We start from the raw sequence: 16,763 nt of genomic DNA, 5'->3' as shown, positions 1-16,763 counted from the left end.
AGACAGGTCTCTCTGCCAGACTCCCAACTAGAAGCCATTGCCATGACAGATGGTTCCTATAAGCATAGAATGACTTATATAGACTGTGGAACACAGAGTTAGTAATACAGAACTTTAATGGGCCTTCTTATTAAGCCACATTAACCAATATCATTAGGTGATGCCTGCCTGGTGAAAAACGTGGGACTTACTTGTATAAGATGGTGTTCTCAGTCCAAAGGGACAGTTTGGGTGGAGAAGCTGAGAGGACCCATCTGTAAGTTTCTTAACATCTTCTTAGAGTGTCCAAGACAGACAAGACCTGCTTGCACAGGTATTCTGAATACTTGGGTTATACCCCTCATGAGTAATGCCATGACAAGGCTTTCTGTGGTCCTCAAAATCAGTAACACATGTGGGTGGGGCAGTTTAGAGGAAATCCATATTGAAGAGTTCCATTTGTATTGGTTTAAGAAATTGGATTGGATAAGCACTGGAAGCTTATATATAAGTATCCCAGCATCATTCCCTGCATAGTGTATATTTTCTCCACTGCATTAAAAATGTCACCACCACCCCCAATGCCAAATGTTCAGGTTTATTATTCTTTCACATGACTCCCTGACAGGCACTGTCACAAATGTCTATTTTAGCTTCCCTATGCTCCTGTAGCCCCTGAAAAGGGTCTCCTATGAAAGGTTACAAACCCCAAGAGTCGACTTCCAATTATTGTTGGAGCATCTCCACTGGGTCCAGGAATATTCGGTACCTGGGGATTGACAGCTGCCACTTCAGCTGCCACTCCTGACCCTACAGAGCTCCCTATGTTGAGACTGTCTGGAGAAGCCTGGATACCAGTATCTTCTGGGCCACTCACATGAGTGAACTGCCATGGCCACCCTCAGATGCTGAACTCTGTGAGCTAGCTGGAGCATCAGGAGCTTGACGCCTACCTACATCGATCCTCACCTTCTGCACTGTCTGCTTTCCCATCTGAGTTCATACAGGGATCCTGCATGAGGACTCTGGTTTTCCACTCAACACCCACCTCCAACAGGACCACACCACTTACCCTCTCTTGAATGACTGAGGTGAAACAGACCCAGCTCCACACCTTTATACACAGTGCATATGTGAAGCCCACTGTGTCTGTGCAGACAGGATCTTGCAAGGGTTGGTTCCAGCTGAGACTTCACTGGGCCAAACAACCACTCCTCCCCCACACAGCCCTTGTACTGGGAACTTGTGAGCCACCATGTGGTTGCTGGGAATTGAACCTGGATCCTCTGGAAGAGCAGCCAGTGCTCTTAACCACTGAGCCATCTCTCCAGCCTGCCCTGGGAACTTGTACAAATGGAACCATTCATAGGTAACTGCCCAATCCAACCAAACCAGGAGCCTGTGTCTGCGCCCCACCACCTGCATACAAAACATCATCTTTCAGGGGGCAGTAGGCAGGGCTCTCAGAGAGGCCTGACCCCCACCCAAAACATACCAGGTATAGATCAAAGGCCTGAAAACATCCAAGACAGAGTGAAGAAAGAAAACAATCAAGAAACAGTATCAGATCAGAAAGAAATAAAATTGCCTTTACTGACATTCTATATATATTCACATTCACATTCACATTCACACACACACACACACACACACACACACACACACACACACACACACACACATATATATATATATATATATATATATATATATATATATATATATATATATATATATGATGGGGCCTAATGGGGACTAATGAGTGAGTTTAGCAAGATTCTTGCATGAAGGCCATTTGTACACAGCTAGGCACTACTTCACAAGCACAATCAATTACCCCAGTGCTTCTCTACACTAATATGAAAGAAGGTCCAGGATTTTGCTCGAATTTATAATGGTCTTTAAATAAAAACCCAGAGCCAGATATTGGAGTAAATGCTGAAAGATCAGAGACAAAGGAACAAACCACTAGAGAAACTTCTCACCACTACAGAATCCTCAGGCCGAATGGAAGGCAAGATCCTATCTCCATGAATCCTCTGACTGAAAGCCTCTATGTACTCAGCCGAAAAGGCCTAGTTCCTGTCTCCTCACGACTTATATGCCTTTCTCCACCCAGCAATATCATTTCCTGTCTCGACCTTCCTAGTGCTAGGATTAATGGCATGTGTGCTTCCCAAATACTGGTAGGAAAGGCATGAGATCTCAAGTACTGGGATTAAAGTTGTGTGCCACTACTGCCTGGCTCAGTTTCTCCTAGACTGAGTCAATCTCATGTAGTCCAGGGTGGCTTTGAACTCACAGAGATCCAGATGGATCTCTGCCTCCCAAGTGATAGGATTAAAGGTGTGTGCCACCACTGCCTGGCCTCTATGTTTAATCTAGTGACTGGCTCTGTCCTCTGATCCTGAGGCAAGCTTTATTTGATACACAATATATCCCACACTAGGAACCACAAATATACCACTCTTGTGTTTCTACTTTCTTGTGCTCTCACACCAATTTAGTTTTTCACTTTTGTAGGAAAACAACCAACCCAGTGGTCATGACAGTGGGAATGGCAGATCAAGATTTGGGACGTATAAGGCCCATATTAGAAAATAGTTGAGTAGTATATATGGAGAAATTTAATATGTGAATCTATAAATGTTTGACTGAGGAATTCTGCCTCTTCTAATATACCTTAAGGAACTGTGTATTTTTGAATGAAATTATTCATGATAGGGAAAAAAACCTAGAAAACCCTAAATATTTGATGGGTACATTAGGGTGTTTTATGTAATGGTCCTTGCTTTAGAATTCCAGAAATTGCCAGGCAGTGGTGGTACATGCCTTTAATCCCAGCACTTGAGAGGCAGAGGCAAGTGGATCTCAGTGAGTTTGAGGCCAGCCTGGTCTACAGAGTGAGTTCCAGGATAGCCAGGACTACACAGAGAAACTCTGTCTCGGAAAAAAAAAAAAAAAGAAAGAAAGAAAGAATTTCAAAAAATAGAAGAATGTTCCATAAGTTTTGAAGAAAAAATATACTAATCTTAAAAGCTCATAAGCTAATTTTATAATTTAATATATTAATGCAACTATAGAGCTAAGACCTTTTAAATTAAAATTTTATTTTTTTTCATATGGGTCTTCATATGGATTTCTGTGTACCACTTGTGTGTATGGTGTCCTTGGGGTACAGATGATGTTTGGATTCCCTGGAACTGGAGTTACAGAGGGTTGTTAGTCACCATGTACATGCTAGGAACAGAACTTACGTCCTCATGAAGTGCAGCCCAGGCTCTTAACCAATGAGCCATCTCTCCAAACTGGAAGAGGTTTCTTTTTTTTAACAACAGAACAAAGATATTTCAAAGAAAAAAATGGTAATGAAGTCGCAACATTTGTTTTTTTGTTGGCTGAATGGTACTCTGCATTGAACCCATTATCTCCTAATTGCTAGGTAAGTACTGTTTTTTTCTTATTAAACTCTTATTTCAAACATTACTGTATTTAGTGATTAATGACTGGCCTTGAGTAATTTACTTTTTCTTCCATTCCCTAAACTCTCTTAAATTATTTATTTAAGACTACAAGAAATTCTGAATGCCAGAACTTCTCCTTCACAGAAGCACACACATGAGAAAAAATGGAGACTTCTGCCATAGCCAAAAGTTAAGTCACACAAACAAACAAAAAAAAAACAATAGGTCAGTTGTATTTTGTTCAACAATAAATTTTTAAGCACCCATTCCTTTAGCAACAGAGAAACAAGCCTATCTAGAGACTTATAGAGGGTGAATCGCATCAAAACATTGAAATCTGAAGGCAAGGTGACAATTATCAAAAACATGAAATGCCTGTCTTGTCTTGTAGCAAGTAACAAGTTATTATGACTTCTTCCTCTTCCCCATTTGACAACAGCCATAAACTGAAGGTGTTGAATGTTTCTCATGACCAGGGAGAGTTGATCAAGGAAGCTATTGCTGGAAATTTGGAAGAGAACAGGGTCTTCTATGGTTCACTTCCTTAAAGTGGGAAGGAGACACCATGAGGGAAATGATGAGGGATCTGTTCAGGTCCACCACACCGTGCCTTCCCACTTACATCTAACCCACCAATGTCTCCATTAGGGCACCCCTAGAGTGCACACTGCCTTCCAACTCCAGACTTTTGGAAAACTGACACAGACAAGATAGTGTCATTCACAGTGTACTCCTGTGGAACCATTAATAGCTGGTGCTGGGCATTGGTGACTAGAGACCTGCAGGCCATGTCTGCCTCCACAGCAGATGGGAAAGGCATTCTTACAGAGATAGAAGGGGGCTATGATTAAGGTACCATCCACTATTAGGGTTTTTATTGCAATGTGGCCTGGTATACTTCTGAGGCCTGTCTGGCACTGTCCCCTTCTGCTGCCCAAGACCAAGACTACACTAGAACCTTCTTTCTGACGATGCTAAACAAGCCTCATCCACCTCCCACCTCCCCAATGGTTTGAGTTTTCTTCTACATCCTGAAGTCCTCAGGATTAGGCAACTCCCTGTCCTGCCAGCATGACATTTCTTGGACTAACTCTCCAGAGCGTACCACTCTGTCCCTTCCCTACCCTGCTGTCAACCTTCCTGCTCACCCACCCCAAAGCCTTCCTTTCACGTTTCAGCCTCCCTCTCTTCCCATAGCCCCTGCCAAGAGTCTCCCAGGAAAGGATACAACTCCAGGAGTCAACTTGCAGTTGTTGCAGCATCTCCACTGGGTCCAGGGACAAGTGGTGGCTGCTCGTCTTGGGAACGACAGCTGCCTTTTCAGTTACCACTCCTAACCCTAAAGGGTTCCCTGGGCATGAGTTGCCTGGAGCAGACTGGCTACTGGCATCTTGTGGGCCACTCTCATAAGGGACATTGTCTTGGTCACCCTCGGCCACTGAACTCTGAGAGTTAGCCTGGACATCGGAAGCTCGAGGTCTATGCTGCCCATCCTTATCTTCTTCAAGCCCTGTTCTAGTACCTGAGTCCTCGTCAGGATCTGCATGGAGATTCTGACTTTCCACTCAGTTCCCTGACTCAAGCAAGGAGATGGCTCTCAGGCTCAGCTAAGGAGATGAGGTGGCGGTTACAAGCCCCACCTGCTAACTAACATCCAGCACACCACGTGAGGCCCACTGAGCTTGCACAATCAAATTCTCATGAGGGTTGGCTCCTGCTGAGCTACTGCTTGGCTTTTGGTGAGTGTGTCAGGGGAGGCAACAACTCCAGCTCCCTGCAAGCAAGTTCTGGTGAGGATTGGCTCCTGCTGAGCTACTGCCTGGCTCTTGGTGAATGTGCCCCCCCCACACACACACACACACACACACTTACACAATTCCTGCTTCTTAATTCGGCTTCTCCTCTAGGCGGCTTGTACTGATGGAACCTTTCAGTATAGAATTCCCCCATGTTTCTCTATCCTAAGATGTCAATGCTTCCTTGGCACAGAAAGCCTGAGGCTTCAGGAAGCTCTCCAAGGCAGCGATAGTACATGGTGTTGCAAGATTGCCTGCTCAAGCAGGTCCAGCCTGTGTCCAGCATACCCACAGTTGTTGGGACCCTGAGAGATGGTTCAGCTGAGCCAAACTGTTACCACTGAACCCAGAATACCCTTGCACACAATGCAGCCCAACATCCCTCACCAGAGGGGCATCCCTTAATGACACTGATTAGTGTGACTGAAAGAGATTGGTGCTGGTAGAGATCAGAGACAGATCTTCACCACATCCCTGTAATCATGATCCTAAGGCTGGACCCTGTGTCAGGGATGGGATGGGATGGGATGGGATAGCATGGCATGGGATAGGCCCAGAGGCATGTACCCCTGTCCCATAACTGGATGGCAGGGAGCAGTCAGTAGGTTAGTCATATACGTGCTTGTCCCTCTGAGTATCATCATTGTGTTCATGGCCCAAGGGACTCACTTGGAAGAACTACCATCCAGGACAATTGCCTCTGGTTACATTCCAGGACAGAGGCAACCACAGCAGAAAGGCATTAGGAAGAGGTGTGTTTATAAATGGCCAGTAAGTCACAAATATGACTTAAGAAACAGTGATGTCCTAAAGGGGTAGGGTGGTATGAAGAAGGGTAGAACTAGTTTCTATCAGCTTATTTCCTGCTACGTGATAGCACTCAGAGTGTGTGGGTCCCTGTGAAAGGACCTGAGCACATGGGCCTTTGCACTCTGGGATGAAGGCCAAAGGCACTTTGGTGGTCCAGGCAGCCCTGGAATCCAGGTTCCCAAGAAGCAAGACCCTCATGTCACAGGGCCAACATGGGGCTCACAAGCACATCAAACCTCTGAACAGTAGGCAGATGTTCTTCCAGTATCTCAAGATCATCCTCTGTCAGGCCTATGTGGACATGCTGACGAATGGTCTAGTCCACAGACTGAGTCAGAACAGGATGAATGCTACAGGACTACAGCTAGAGAACTAGGAAGCAGATTGCTTCATTTTTATTGGATTCCATCCAGTCAGGTAGGACTAGGAGAATTGGCACTTAGATGTGCCAATTAAGCCTTACTTCCTCCTTTCCCAAACCTTACCTCCAGTTCCAGATCTCCCTTTAACTATCACCAGAGGCATCTAGCTGTACACAGGTTGCCTAGCGACTGAGCACACTTTCCCCCACCCTGCAGAAAAACGGCAGATAGTTTGGACAGATAGGAGCCACAGGAAAAAAGAAGACAGTTTTATTTTCTCCCATTGACCTAGCAACTTATAGATTCTTAACATTTTCTACCAATCATGTTTAAGATTATAGTTGAGCACATAAGAGCTCTCTTCTTAGGTATTACCTGAATTCAACCTTTAGTTAATTCATTTCCCCATTGGTCACTTCCCTTTGGGGTTGCAAATGATAATTAATGGTTATTACCTCTCAATGTGATTCTTATCACACCTCTGTTTGACCCTGGAAGCCTGGCTTTATATACCAGGACTTCCAGGGCATGGAGAGTCAGAGAAGAGAAAAGAGAATGGAAGAACTAGATGGGTAAGAACTTGAGAGGAACAAACTGAGATGGGGAAGAACTAGATTGAAGGGCTAGAAGAGAGGACTAGAGGAACGAGATGGAAGATGAGGAAGAGCCAGATGGGGAAGAACAAGATGAGGAAGAGCCAGATGAGAGAGAAGGAGACGGGAGAGGAGCTGAGATGGGAAAGAACTAGATGGATGAGAACCTAGAAGGGGCAGAACTAAGATGAAGGAATTAAGATAGAACCTAGAGGGGAGAGTAGATAAATATAGAAAGAAATCAGGCAAAAAAGGAGCTAGACATGAGAGCAGAATAGAAGCTGTGTAGAGAGAACTATCACAGAATAATAAAGTGTATGAACTAAGGAGTTTCGTGTACATAGATTCATTTCTTTTTATCAAAGATTAATTATCAGCTGGTTGTAGATTCTTCCTGGACCCTTGGAGGGGACTATCGAGGGGCTGGACCCCCATAGTCCCCAATACCAACACTACATGGTAAGAACCTGTCTTAAAAAAAAATATGGGCCCAGATCCATCACTTCGAGTTGGTCCACCCTAACATCTACTCCATCTACAAGCTGCTGGAGCAAGTGGAGGAGCCGGTGCTGCAGAACCAGATCCAGGACCACGTCATCACCATTGGGGATGAAAACCTGAAGCAAGGCTGTGATCAAAGCCGGTACCTGCTGCCACAGAGCACTTCTGAGGAGCCTGAGAAACCCATGGAGTCTCTGAGGGGAGACAAGGTGACAGTGGAGGAGTCTGCAGAGGCCACAGTGTCCCCAGAAAAACTAGAGAAGGGCAGGTCCTATAGGAAGATACTTTTTAAAAGTGGCCTCACGAAGATGGAAGGAAAGATGGCAGAACAGAGCTGCACACACAGGGGGAAATGGTGAAACTATAGATTTAGCAACTGAATGGTCCATGCTGTAGTTACAAACCACGTGGAAGTCCATAATTCATGCTGCTGCTGACTATAAAGGGCAAGGAAGCTTCTTTTGCAGTGATATCCATGACTCACAGTGATATGCAGATTCACAGTTGAGAATGAGAGACATTGAAGAGTTCTGTGGCAACCTCTCCCCACCCCCACAAAGAAAAGAAACAGTCTAGACAGGAAGCCATTGAAGAGAACTCTTAAAATTGTTATAAAGATGCTGAAGTGTAGCTCTTCACAGCTGATGGCTTCTGGTGGGGGTAGGATAGGGGGAGGACTCAATTATTTTTAAGGGGCTGGCCACTAGGAGGTTGTCCATGTTCCAGTGAGTATATGGGCAACACAAATTGGACTTTGTATTTTTTTTCCTTTTTTTTTCTTTTGTTTTGGAGGAAGTCACAAGGGTGGAGGATGGGGGATGGGCCTGAGAGGACTGGGAGGTGAATGTGATCAGAGTGCATTATGTGACATTTCCAAATAATTAATAAAAAAAAAATAAGTTAAGAAAAAAGAGGGAAAAAAAGAATTTCGAGGCAATGACAGATTCTAGTCAAAGTTTACAGACAAGACAGAAAAAGAAGAAAATTTTATGAATGAAAGTAACTCTCGAAAATCCACAGGGAAGTGACTCAATGGTGGAGCTGGAATTTCTCCCCCTGAAATCTATTCTCATATACCATATTTGTCAGTATGTGGCTGAGAAGCAGCCTACCAGCCTGATACATAGCCCATGGTGCTGTTTGCAGTTAGACAGCACACAGTGACAAGCTCTAGACAGTGAAATGTATTTGCCGTATCCATGGCAACGCCTTTGAGGTGCTGGTGTACACTTGCCACCACTCTTCCCTCTGCTGGCTGAACATCCAGTTCACAGACTGAGTGCGACTCCTGCGGTGCACACCAAGTCAGAATTCTGAAAAACAACCTGGACATACTTACTCAGTGCAATCTGGCTCACACATGTCCTATGACCTAAACACTCACTCCTGAGTACATTTCCCAGAGAATTTCAGACAGGAGGAACAGATGGATGCAGGAACAGGCACATTTACTGATGGTAGTTTGGTTCTGGAGTAATCCAGGTTACCATCTCAATAGGAACAGGAAATAAAATGCTGTCACACAATGAGATAATATTCAGGGATTAGAAACAAAAGTGTAGGATTTGAACAATTGGTGGTGGTAAGTGGGTGTCTCTAAGGGGCAGAAAATGGGGAAAGGTCCTGGGGTAAACAAAGGATGTCAGCAAACTCTCCATCAAAGAGGTCTTTCACTAACTGGCTCTTTCTCATGCAGCAATAAGGATCACCATGCTCCCCGCTCCCCCCACCCCACCCCCACCACCCCCCATCCCCGGGCATCTTCCCAGGCTCTCACTGAAAGTGCCCTAAGCAGCCTTTAGTAAATCCCTGAAGAATGTGGTCTTCTGAATACCAATAGTTTACTCTCTCCTGTGCCCTCTCTGGATGCTGAGCTCTTTGAATATGCTTCAGACAATCATCCCTCCTGTCTGACATGATGTTTGGCAAACAACAAGGGAATTTTATTCGCTTGCTTGTTTGTTTTTCTCATATAAGTTACAAATTTAGTTGATAAGTTACAATGGACTTAATAAAATTCAGTAAATATAGACTTGAGTGCAAAAAAATGCAACGTAATTCAGAAAAGAATTCAAAGTGAAAAACAAGACAGAAGTGATTTCCATTTTCTTCTACACTCCAACTTCTTTCCTTTTGACCACAGGAATACCAGAATTATGGGACTACCTTCCTTCAATGTAAGAAAAAAAAAAGAAAATATGGAAGGCATGGGCTGAAAAGAAATTTAGATGCAGTTGAGTAACCTAGCTTTATTTTCTAAGTTAACAAATGTTTTAATGCTTCCCTCTTCCAACAAGGCAACAATGGGGTGGAGCACACAAAGGGGCCAATGCAATCTAGCTATTAGGCCCGAGGATAAAGTAGCAGCCAGTGCACATACCCAATACCTAGGGAAGGATGTCTGTAGCACAAATCTTAAAAGTTCTTATTAATAAAAAAACAAACCCAGAACCAGGTATTGGGGTGAACGCTGAATGATCAGAGAAGCAGAACAAGCCACAGCCACCTCATCTTGCCAATTCCTCAGCTGATCCTGTTTCCTCAGACTGGAAGCCTCTGAGTCCTCATCCAAATGAATCTCAGCTGAACTGTGCTGCTCAAAAGCCTAAAATCTTAACCAGGCTAGTTCCTGGTCCTCAAACCTTATATACCTTTCTGCTTTCTGCCATCACTTCCTGAGATTAAAGGCATGAGTCACCATGCCTGGCTGTTTCCAGTGTGGCTTTGAACTCACAGAGATCCAGAAGTATCTCTGCCTACTGAATGCTAGGATTAAAGGTGTGTGCTACCACTGCCCAACCTCTATGTTTAATATTATGGCTGTTCTGTTCTCTGACCCCCAGATAAGTTTATTGGGGTGCACAATATATCAACCACAAATGTCCCATCTAAAGAACATTAGGTTAGACTTAACTCTGTCTGCCTTGTTGAGGCCTAGCAAAAAATGAGAATGTAAAATGCTGCATGGTCTTTACCAACAGGGCAACCTGGTCTGGATAAGAGGTCATGGAAATTTTCCTTATTCTAGAGTCTTTAGCAGTCAATTTGCTAAAAGTGATGGAGAAGAGAAAGGTAACTATACATTTACTTCTGGTGATTTCTCTTGTGGGAATAGGCCCATGGCATCAAGGCATATTCTTGTATCCTACCCATTCTTGGATGATGGAGAGTGAACCCAGCCACAAGCAAAATGGCCCACCTAGACCCTTTTCTTCACTCACATAATCAGTGCATTGCCAGACACTGTGGATTCTTTTTGAACTGTACCTTGGAGGGCGTGGTCCTGAGGGACCAGATACTGGAAGGCCACCTCTGCTTCCATGAGTGAAGGGAAAGGCACCATGAAGACTCTGGTGAAGGATGGTTAAGGCACCATGTAACACTGACTTTATAACTCAAATTTCCCTATCACTCTGAGATCTCTGTTTACCACCACTACCACTACCACCACCACTCCCTGCCCGGACCACCCTCCGGCCTCTGTTCCAAATTTGGAACCACTCATCTCCACTAGACCAAGTCCTCAGTTATCTTCTTTCTCATTGTTTCCCTGTATATATTCCCCCATGCTATCAATAAGCCACCCACTGCACAAAACATCCCCAACCTAATTGGCTACCTTGAATAGGATACACATGAAAAAAATCTGCTTCCCAGTGTTCTGGCCGTGTGCCCAAGGCACCCAGACACACTCTAGACCAAACCATCATCCAGTATGTCCACACAAGCCTGATAAAGGATGCTCTCTATATCCTGGTGCACTGGATCCTCCAGATTCTGTCAAGAAATCTCCACTCAGGCCACAGGTATGAGGCACCTATAAGGTAGGTAGGAGTACATTGTCTGTGGCTCCTGGCTCTCCATCACCAACAGGAGCAACAATGACTTTGTGACTCCAGAATATCCTCTTTTGTGGTGGTATTGTGTTCCCCAAAATATTGTGTGACCCTAATAAACTTATCTGGGGTCAGAGAACAGAACAGCCACTAGATACAAAGGCTAGAAAATGGTGGCACTCACACCTTTAATCCTAGCATTCCAGAGGCAGAAATCCATCTGTTCAAGGATACAGACAGGCATAGTGACTCATCACGCCTCTAATCCCAGAAAGCGAGCCTTTAATCCCAGGGAGTGGTGGTAGAAAGCAGAAAGGTATATAAGGCGTGAGGACCAGAAACTAGCAGCCTTTGGCTGGTTAAGCGTTTAGGTTTTGAGCAGCACAGTTCAGCTGAGAGCCATTCGGATATGAGGACACAGAGGCTTCCAGTCTGAGGAAACAAGACCAGCTGAGAAGTTGGCCAGGTGAGGTTAGCTGTGGCTTGTTCTGTCTCTCTGACCTTCCAGTGTTCACCCCAATAACTGGTCTCAGGTTTGATCTTATTAATAAGAACTTTTAAGGTTCCTGGTACACCTCTTCCTTCATCCCCAACTGCAGCAGCAGCAGCAGCAGCAGCATCTTGATCTTCAGCCTGCATGGTTGCTCACCCTTCTTACACACCTAACAGGAACCCACAGTCCCTCACCACCTGAATGCCTCCAAGCAGGAAACACAACTGAGCAGATAACCCGCCCCCTCCCCCCCCCCCCCCCCAGGAGGGAAACACAGGAGAAGCTCTACCCCTGAAAGCACTCCTGGCTTCACTGAGAGTGTAAATACAACTCTTTCACATGACAAAGGGCGAGCTTGTGTGCTGGGCTCCAAACAGAGGCTGCTGCTATGACAGATGGTTTCTATAAGCCCACCTGCTTGTGGATCACAGTAATCAAGGGCTGTGATGAGCTTACTCTTTCAGTCACACTAATCAGTATCACTAGGCCATGCCCAGCTGAAGAGCACTGAATTGTATATAAGGGTGTTGTGGGTCCAGGCAGAACCATCATAGCAGGGTCCTGACATGTCAGGGTGTTCGGGACACTGGTCAGTCAACTTGCACTCTGAATACCCAGGTAGCACCACCCACCCACTCCTGCTGCTGGGCTAAGCTTCCCTGGCAGCTAGCTTACTGGGATCAGTGCCGCTCATGGGTGGGGCAGTTTGGAGGAAACCTATATTGGAGAGTCCCATATATCCCCCCAAGGAAGGAGCTGAGTGAGAGAGCTGTACTTTGTGGGCTCTCAGAGACGCACTCCCACCCCCACCGGTCCCTGCCGCGGGGCACGCCCACTCACGCAAATCTGAACAGAACAGAACGCTAGTTTAGCGGGGAACCAATCCTCGCGAGATCTTGTTTGCACATGCGCAGTGGGCCTCACGTGCTGTTCGCTGTATAAACCCGCTGCACTTGGCACAAGAACTTCCTTTTCTCGGCCGAGTGTGAGTGGTCCGGTTGCGTTAGTGGCAGGGGTTGGGGTGCTGAGGGGAAAGCCAGAGTAGTCATGCAGGACCCTGATGGGGGCATAGATGGGAGAGCAGGGCCTGAAGAAGGCGAGGATGGGCAGCAGGGTCCTCAAGCACCCGAAGCCCAGGCTAGCTCTCAAAGTTCGGCGACCGAAGGTGACCATGGCAGCTCCCCTCAGAGTGGCCCACAAGATTCCAGTAGCCCAGCTGCTCCTGGTAGCCAGGCTGCTCCAGGCAGCCCCAGCCCAGGGAGTCCTGTAGGGTCCGGTGCAGCCGCTGAAGAGGCGGCTGTCGTTCCCCACAGCGAGCAGCCACCACTTGTCCCTGGACCCAGCGGAGATACTGCATCAACAACTGGAAATCGACTCCTGGAGTTGTATCCTTTCCTAAGAGACCCTTGGCAGGGGCCACTGGATCATAGGGAGGCTAAAACTTCCATGGAAGGCTTTTGGGGCACGGTGCACAGATGACTAGGGAAAGGGCAGATGGGTGTAGTGTGGGCAATCCAGTGCAGCAGTTGACATCCTGACAGGATAAGGAGACTCCTTGCCTTAGAGGGCTGAAGTGTATAGAAGTGTATAGAAGAAGACCCGAATCACTGGGGAGGCAGGAGGTGATTGGACTCCGGTGGCAGGAGCGCTCATTGCCAGGCAGACCTAGGGAAGTGTATCCAGGCAAAGGGAAACTAAGTAGTGGATGGTACCTTAACCTTATCTCCTCCCAGCTCTGTAACAGTGCCTTTCAGGTCTGCAGTGGAGGCAGACATGGCCCGCAGATCCCTGGTCTCCAATTCCCGTCGCCAGCAAGTGATGGTTCAGCAGGAGCTCACAGTGAATGACAGTATCTTGTCTGTGTCAGTATTCCTAAAGTCTGGAGTAGGGGTGCCTCAGGGTTGGGAGGCAGTGTGCATTCTAGGGGTGCCCTAATGGAGACACTGGTGGACTTAATGTAAGCAGGAAGGCACGGTGTGGTGGACCTGAACAGGTCCCTCATCATTTCCCTGACAGTGCTTCTTTCTCTCAATTTCAGTAGGTGGACTACTGAAGACCCTGTCCTCTTCAGAATTTCCATCAACACTTTCCTTGACCAGCTCTCCCTGGTGATGAGAAACATTCAGCGCCTGGAGTTTGTTGCTGTTGTCAAACGAGGACGAAGAAGAAGCCGTGAATCATAACGTGTTGCCAGATACAAGAAAAGTCAGAGGCGTTTCATGTTTTGAGTAATTGTTATTTTGCCCATAAAGGTTCAGTGTTTCAATTCTGTGTGCCACGTATTAGTCTCATGGTTGGATTGTTTCCCAGTTGCTGAAGGAGTGGGTGTTTAAATGTTATTGGACAAAATAAAAATTAGCAAATATTTTTCGTCTGACTTTACTTTTGACTATGGCAAAAACCGCCAGATTTTCTCATCCGTGTGCTTTTGTGGAGGAGAAGTTCTGGGATTTAAATGTTTGAGCAGTCCAAAGTAATTTAAGACAATTTAGAATATGGAAGGAAAAGTGAATCACTTAAATATATTTAGAGTATTTAATTGTTTTGATTTTTTTCTTTAATTTTAGCATGCAATGTAGCTTATTTCCTTGTGGCATTTTCATACATACTTTTTTATTGCTCTCTTTCCTTCTCTCCCTCTGTTTTCATAGCTCTTCCCACTTTAACCCTATCATATCCTGTATTCCTCTGCCTTTTATTTTCATATCATATATATTCATTCACCCTTCCCACTCCTCTTCCTTAAAGCTTTTTTCACTTCTCTGGCCTCTTTCTACTTTACTGGCTCTACCTACACTAAGTCCCACGTAAATATATCTATGTAAAAAAATTAGGTAATTTTTTAATATTGAACATGTTGGGTTTTTGTTTCTGAGCCTTGATTTTCTTCACTTAATATATTTTACAGCTCCATTTTCTTGCAAATTGGATGATTTCATTTTTAATGGGTTAATAAAATTCTATATGTATATGAGCCTTAATTATATTATCTGTACATTAGTTGATAGACAACTAGACTGATTCCAGTTTTTAGCTATTGTAAAAGAATTGCAAATAACAAGAATAACATGGGCAAGTGCCTTTGTAAGTAGGATATAGAATCTGTTAGGTTTTTGTTCAGGGGTGCTATATCAGAGTCTTAAGGTAGTTGTATTTTTAGCTTTTTGAGAAAACTGCACACTAGTGTGCTAATATTCAGTAAGATTTCCCCTTTCCCCACATCTTCACCAGCATCTGTTATCATTTGTTCTCTTGATAACAGCCATTCTGTTTGCTTGTTTGTTTGTTTGTTTGTTTGGGTTTTGGTTTGGTTTGGTTTTTGGTTGGTTGGTTGGTTGGTTTGGTTTGTTCATTTTTCCCTGTGTAGTCCAAGTTGTCCTGAAATTCACTCTGTAGATGAGGCTGGCCTCAAACTCACAGATATCCTCCTGTCTCTGCCTCCCAAGTACTAGGATTAAAGGTATGTGCCACCACCGTCTGGTGATAATAGCCATTTTAACTGGGCTCATGGGACAGACTCTCAGTGCAGTTTTAATTTGTTTCCCTGGTGGTGATGATATTGGATACATTTTTAAATATTTTTTGGTCATTTTATTTTTTTCTCTTTATAACTCTCTATCCAATTCCTTAACCCATCCTGAAATTTTTACTTATTTCACAATTATATGTAAATGCATGTTACATAGAAAATATATTTTGATCATATTGTTCTGTTACCTCCTTCCCCCTCCTACTTTCATGTCATACGTGTGTGTGTGTGTGTGTGTGTGTGTGTGTGTGTGTGTGTGTGTGTGACTTAATTTAATTAGGGTTGTTTGCCTGAGCGTGGGTTATTTATTTGAGCAAGGGCAACTTAATATAACCTATACCTCTGACAAATATGACTCATCCTCTCTCAGCAACCTTTAACTGCCTGTAGCTCCTCAGGAAAATGTGGGTCCATACAAGTCTCTCACATGTCTATGATGGAATGTTTCTGATCTCAGTCTTCTGCAGGTAGCTGCTTCTGCTGTGAGTTCATGGATGCATCAGATATGTCATGCACAGAAGACAGCATTTCACAGCACTCCTTCCCATCCTCCTAGCCCATTTCTTGGTTGGGTTGTTTGTTTTCTTGTTAGTTTTGTTTTGGGTTTTTTTTTTTTAGTTCTTTGTATATTCTAGATATTAATCCTCTGTCAGATGTGTAGTTCAAAAATATTTTCTCCTATTTTGTAAGCTAACTCTTCTCTCATTTGACTTTCTTTCACTATATGGAAGCTTTTTAATTTTGTGAGGTCCTATCTGTCAATAGTTAGCCTCATTTCCTGATCATTTGGGGTCTATTCAGAAAGCCCTTACCTGTGCCAGTATCCTTCCCTAACTCAGAATAGTTTGAAAAGTGTTGATATTAGTTTTTCTTTGACGATCTGGTAGAAGTCAGCAGTGATGCCATCTTGGCATGAATTTTTTTAGTCTTGAGGTTTTTTTAATTATTAATGCTTCTTCAGTCTTACAACTTGTCATAGATTTGTTTAAATTATTTGTCTCATCTTGGTTTGATTTTAGTAGATCATATACATCTAGAAATGCATCCATTTATTTTAGATTTACCAATTTGGTGAAGCATGTGTTTTTAAGGTTTAGCCTAGTGATGTTCTGAATTTCATTAGTATTTGTCAAAATAGCTCCCTTTTCATCTCTAATTTTTTAAAATAAATCTTTTATTGTTATTTTACTTATTTCTGTAGTGTGTATGATGTGTATGTGGACAACTTTGTGGAGTTTATCCTCTCTTCCCACCTTTACATGAATTACAAGTATCAAACTCAATGTCAGGTTTGTGAAGCAAGGGTTTTAACTCAACAAGCCATCTTGCCCCCCTTTGCCCTGATCTTGATTATTTCTTTCCTTTCCATCTACTGATTTTAGAGTTAGCCTGTTCTTTTT

At 44.3% G+C, this 16,763-nt stretch overlaps 1 protein-coding gene and 1 pseudogene across 1 annotated transcript; one reads left to right on the top strand and one right to left on the bottom strand.

Annotated features, from left to right (window-relative positions):
• Window positions 1–74: 74 nt before the first annotated feature.
• Window positions 75–5,924, bottom strand: LOC131900231 (uncharacterized; annotated as a pseudogene).
• Window positions 5,925–12,745: 6,821 nt separating this feature from the next.
• LOC131899421 (EKC/KEOPS complex subunit LAGE3-like) lies at window positions 12,746–14,199 on the top strand. Its single transcript, XM_059250873.1, has 3 exons — window positions 12,746–13,219; window positions 13,568–13,696; window positions 13,873–14,199. The coding sequence occupies exons 1-3, from the start codon at window positions 12,882–12,884 to the stop codon at window positions 14,015–14,017; spliced, it is 612 nt and encodes a 203-aa protein (XP_059106856.1). The 5' UTR covers window positions 12,746–12,881; the 3' UTR covers window positions 14,018–14,199.
• Window positions 14,200–16,763: the final 2,564 nt, after the last annotated feature.

This window comes from Peromyscus eremicus, chromosome X (genome assembly GCF_949786415.1).
Source record: "Peromyscus eremicus chromosome X, PerEre_H2_v1, whole genome shotgun sequence".
NCBI lineage: Eukaryota > Metazoa > Chordata > Mammalia > Rodentia > Cricetidae > Peromyscus > Peromyscus eremicus.
Note: the sequence above shows the minus strand (reverse complement) of the source record. Positions and strands in the feature narration are given on the sequence as shown.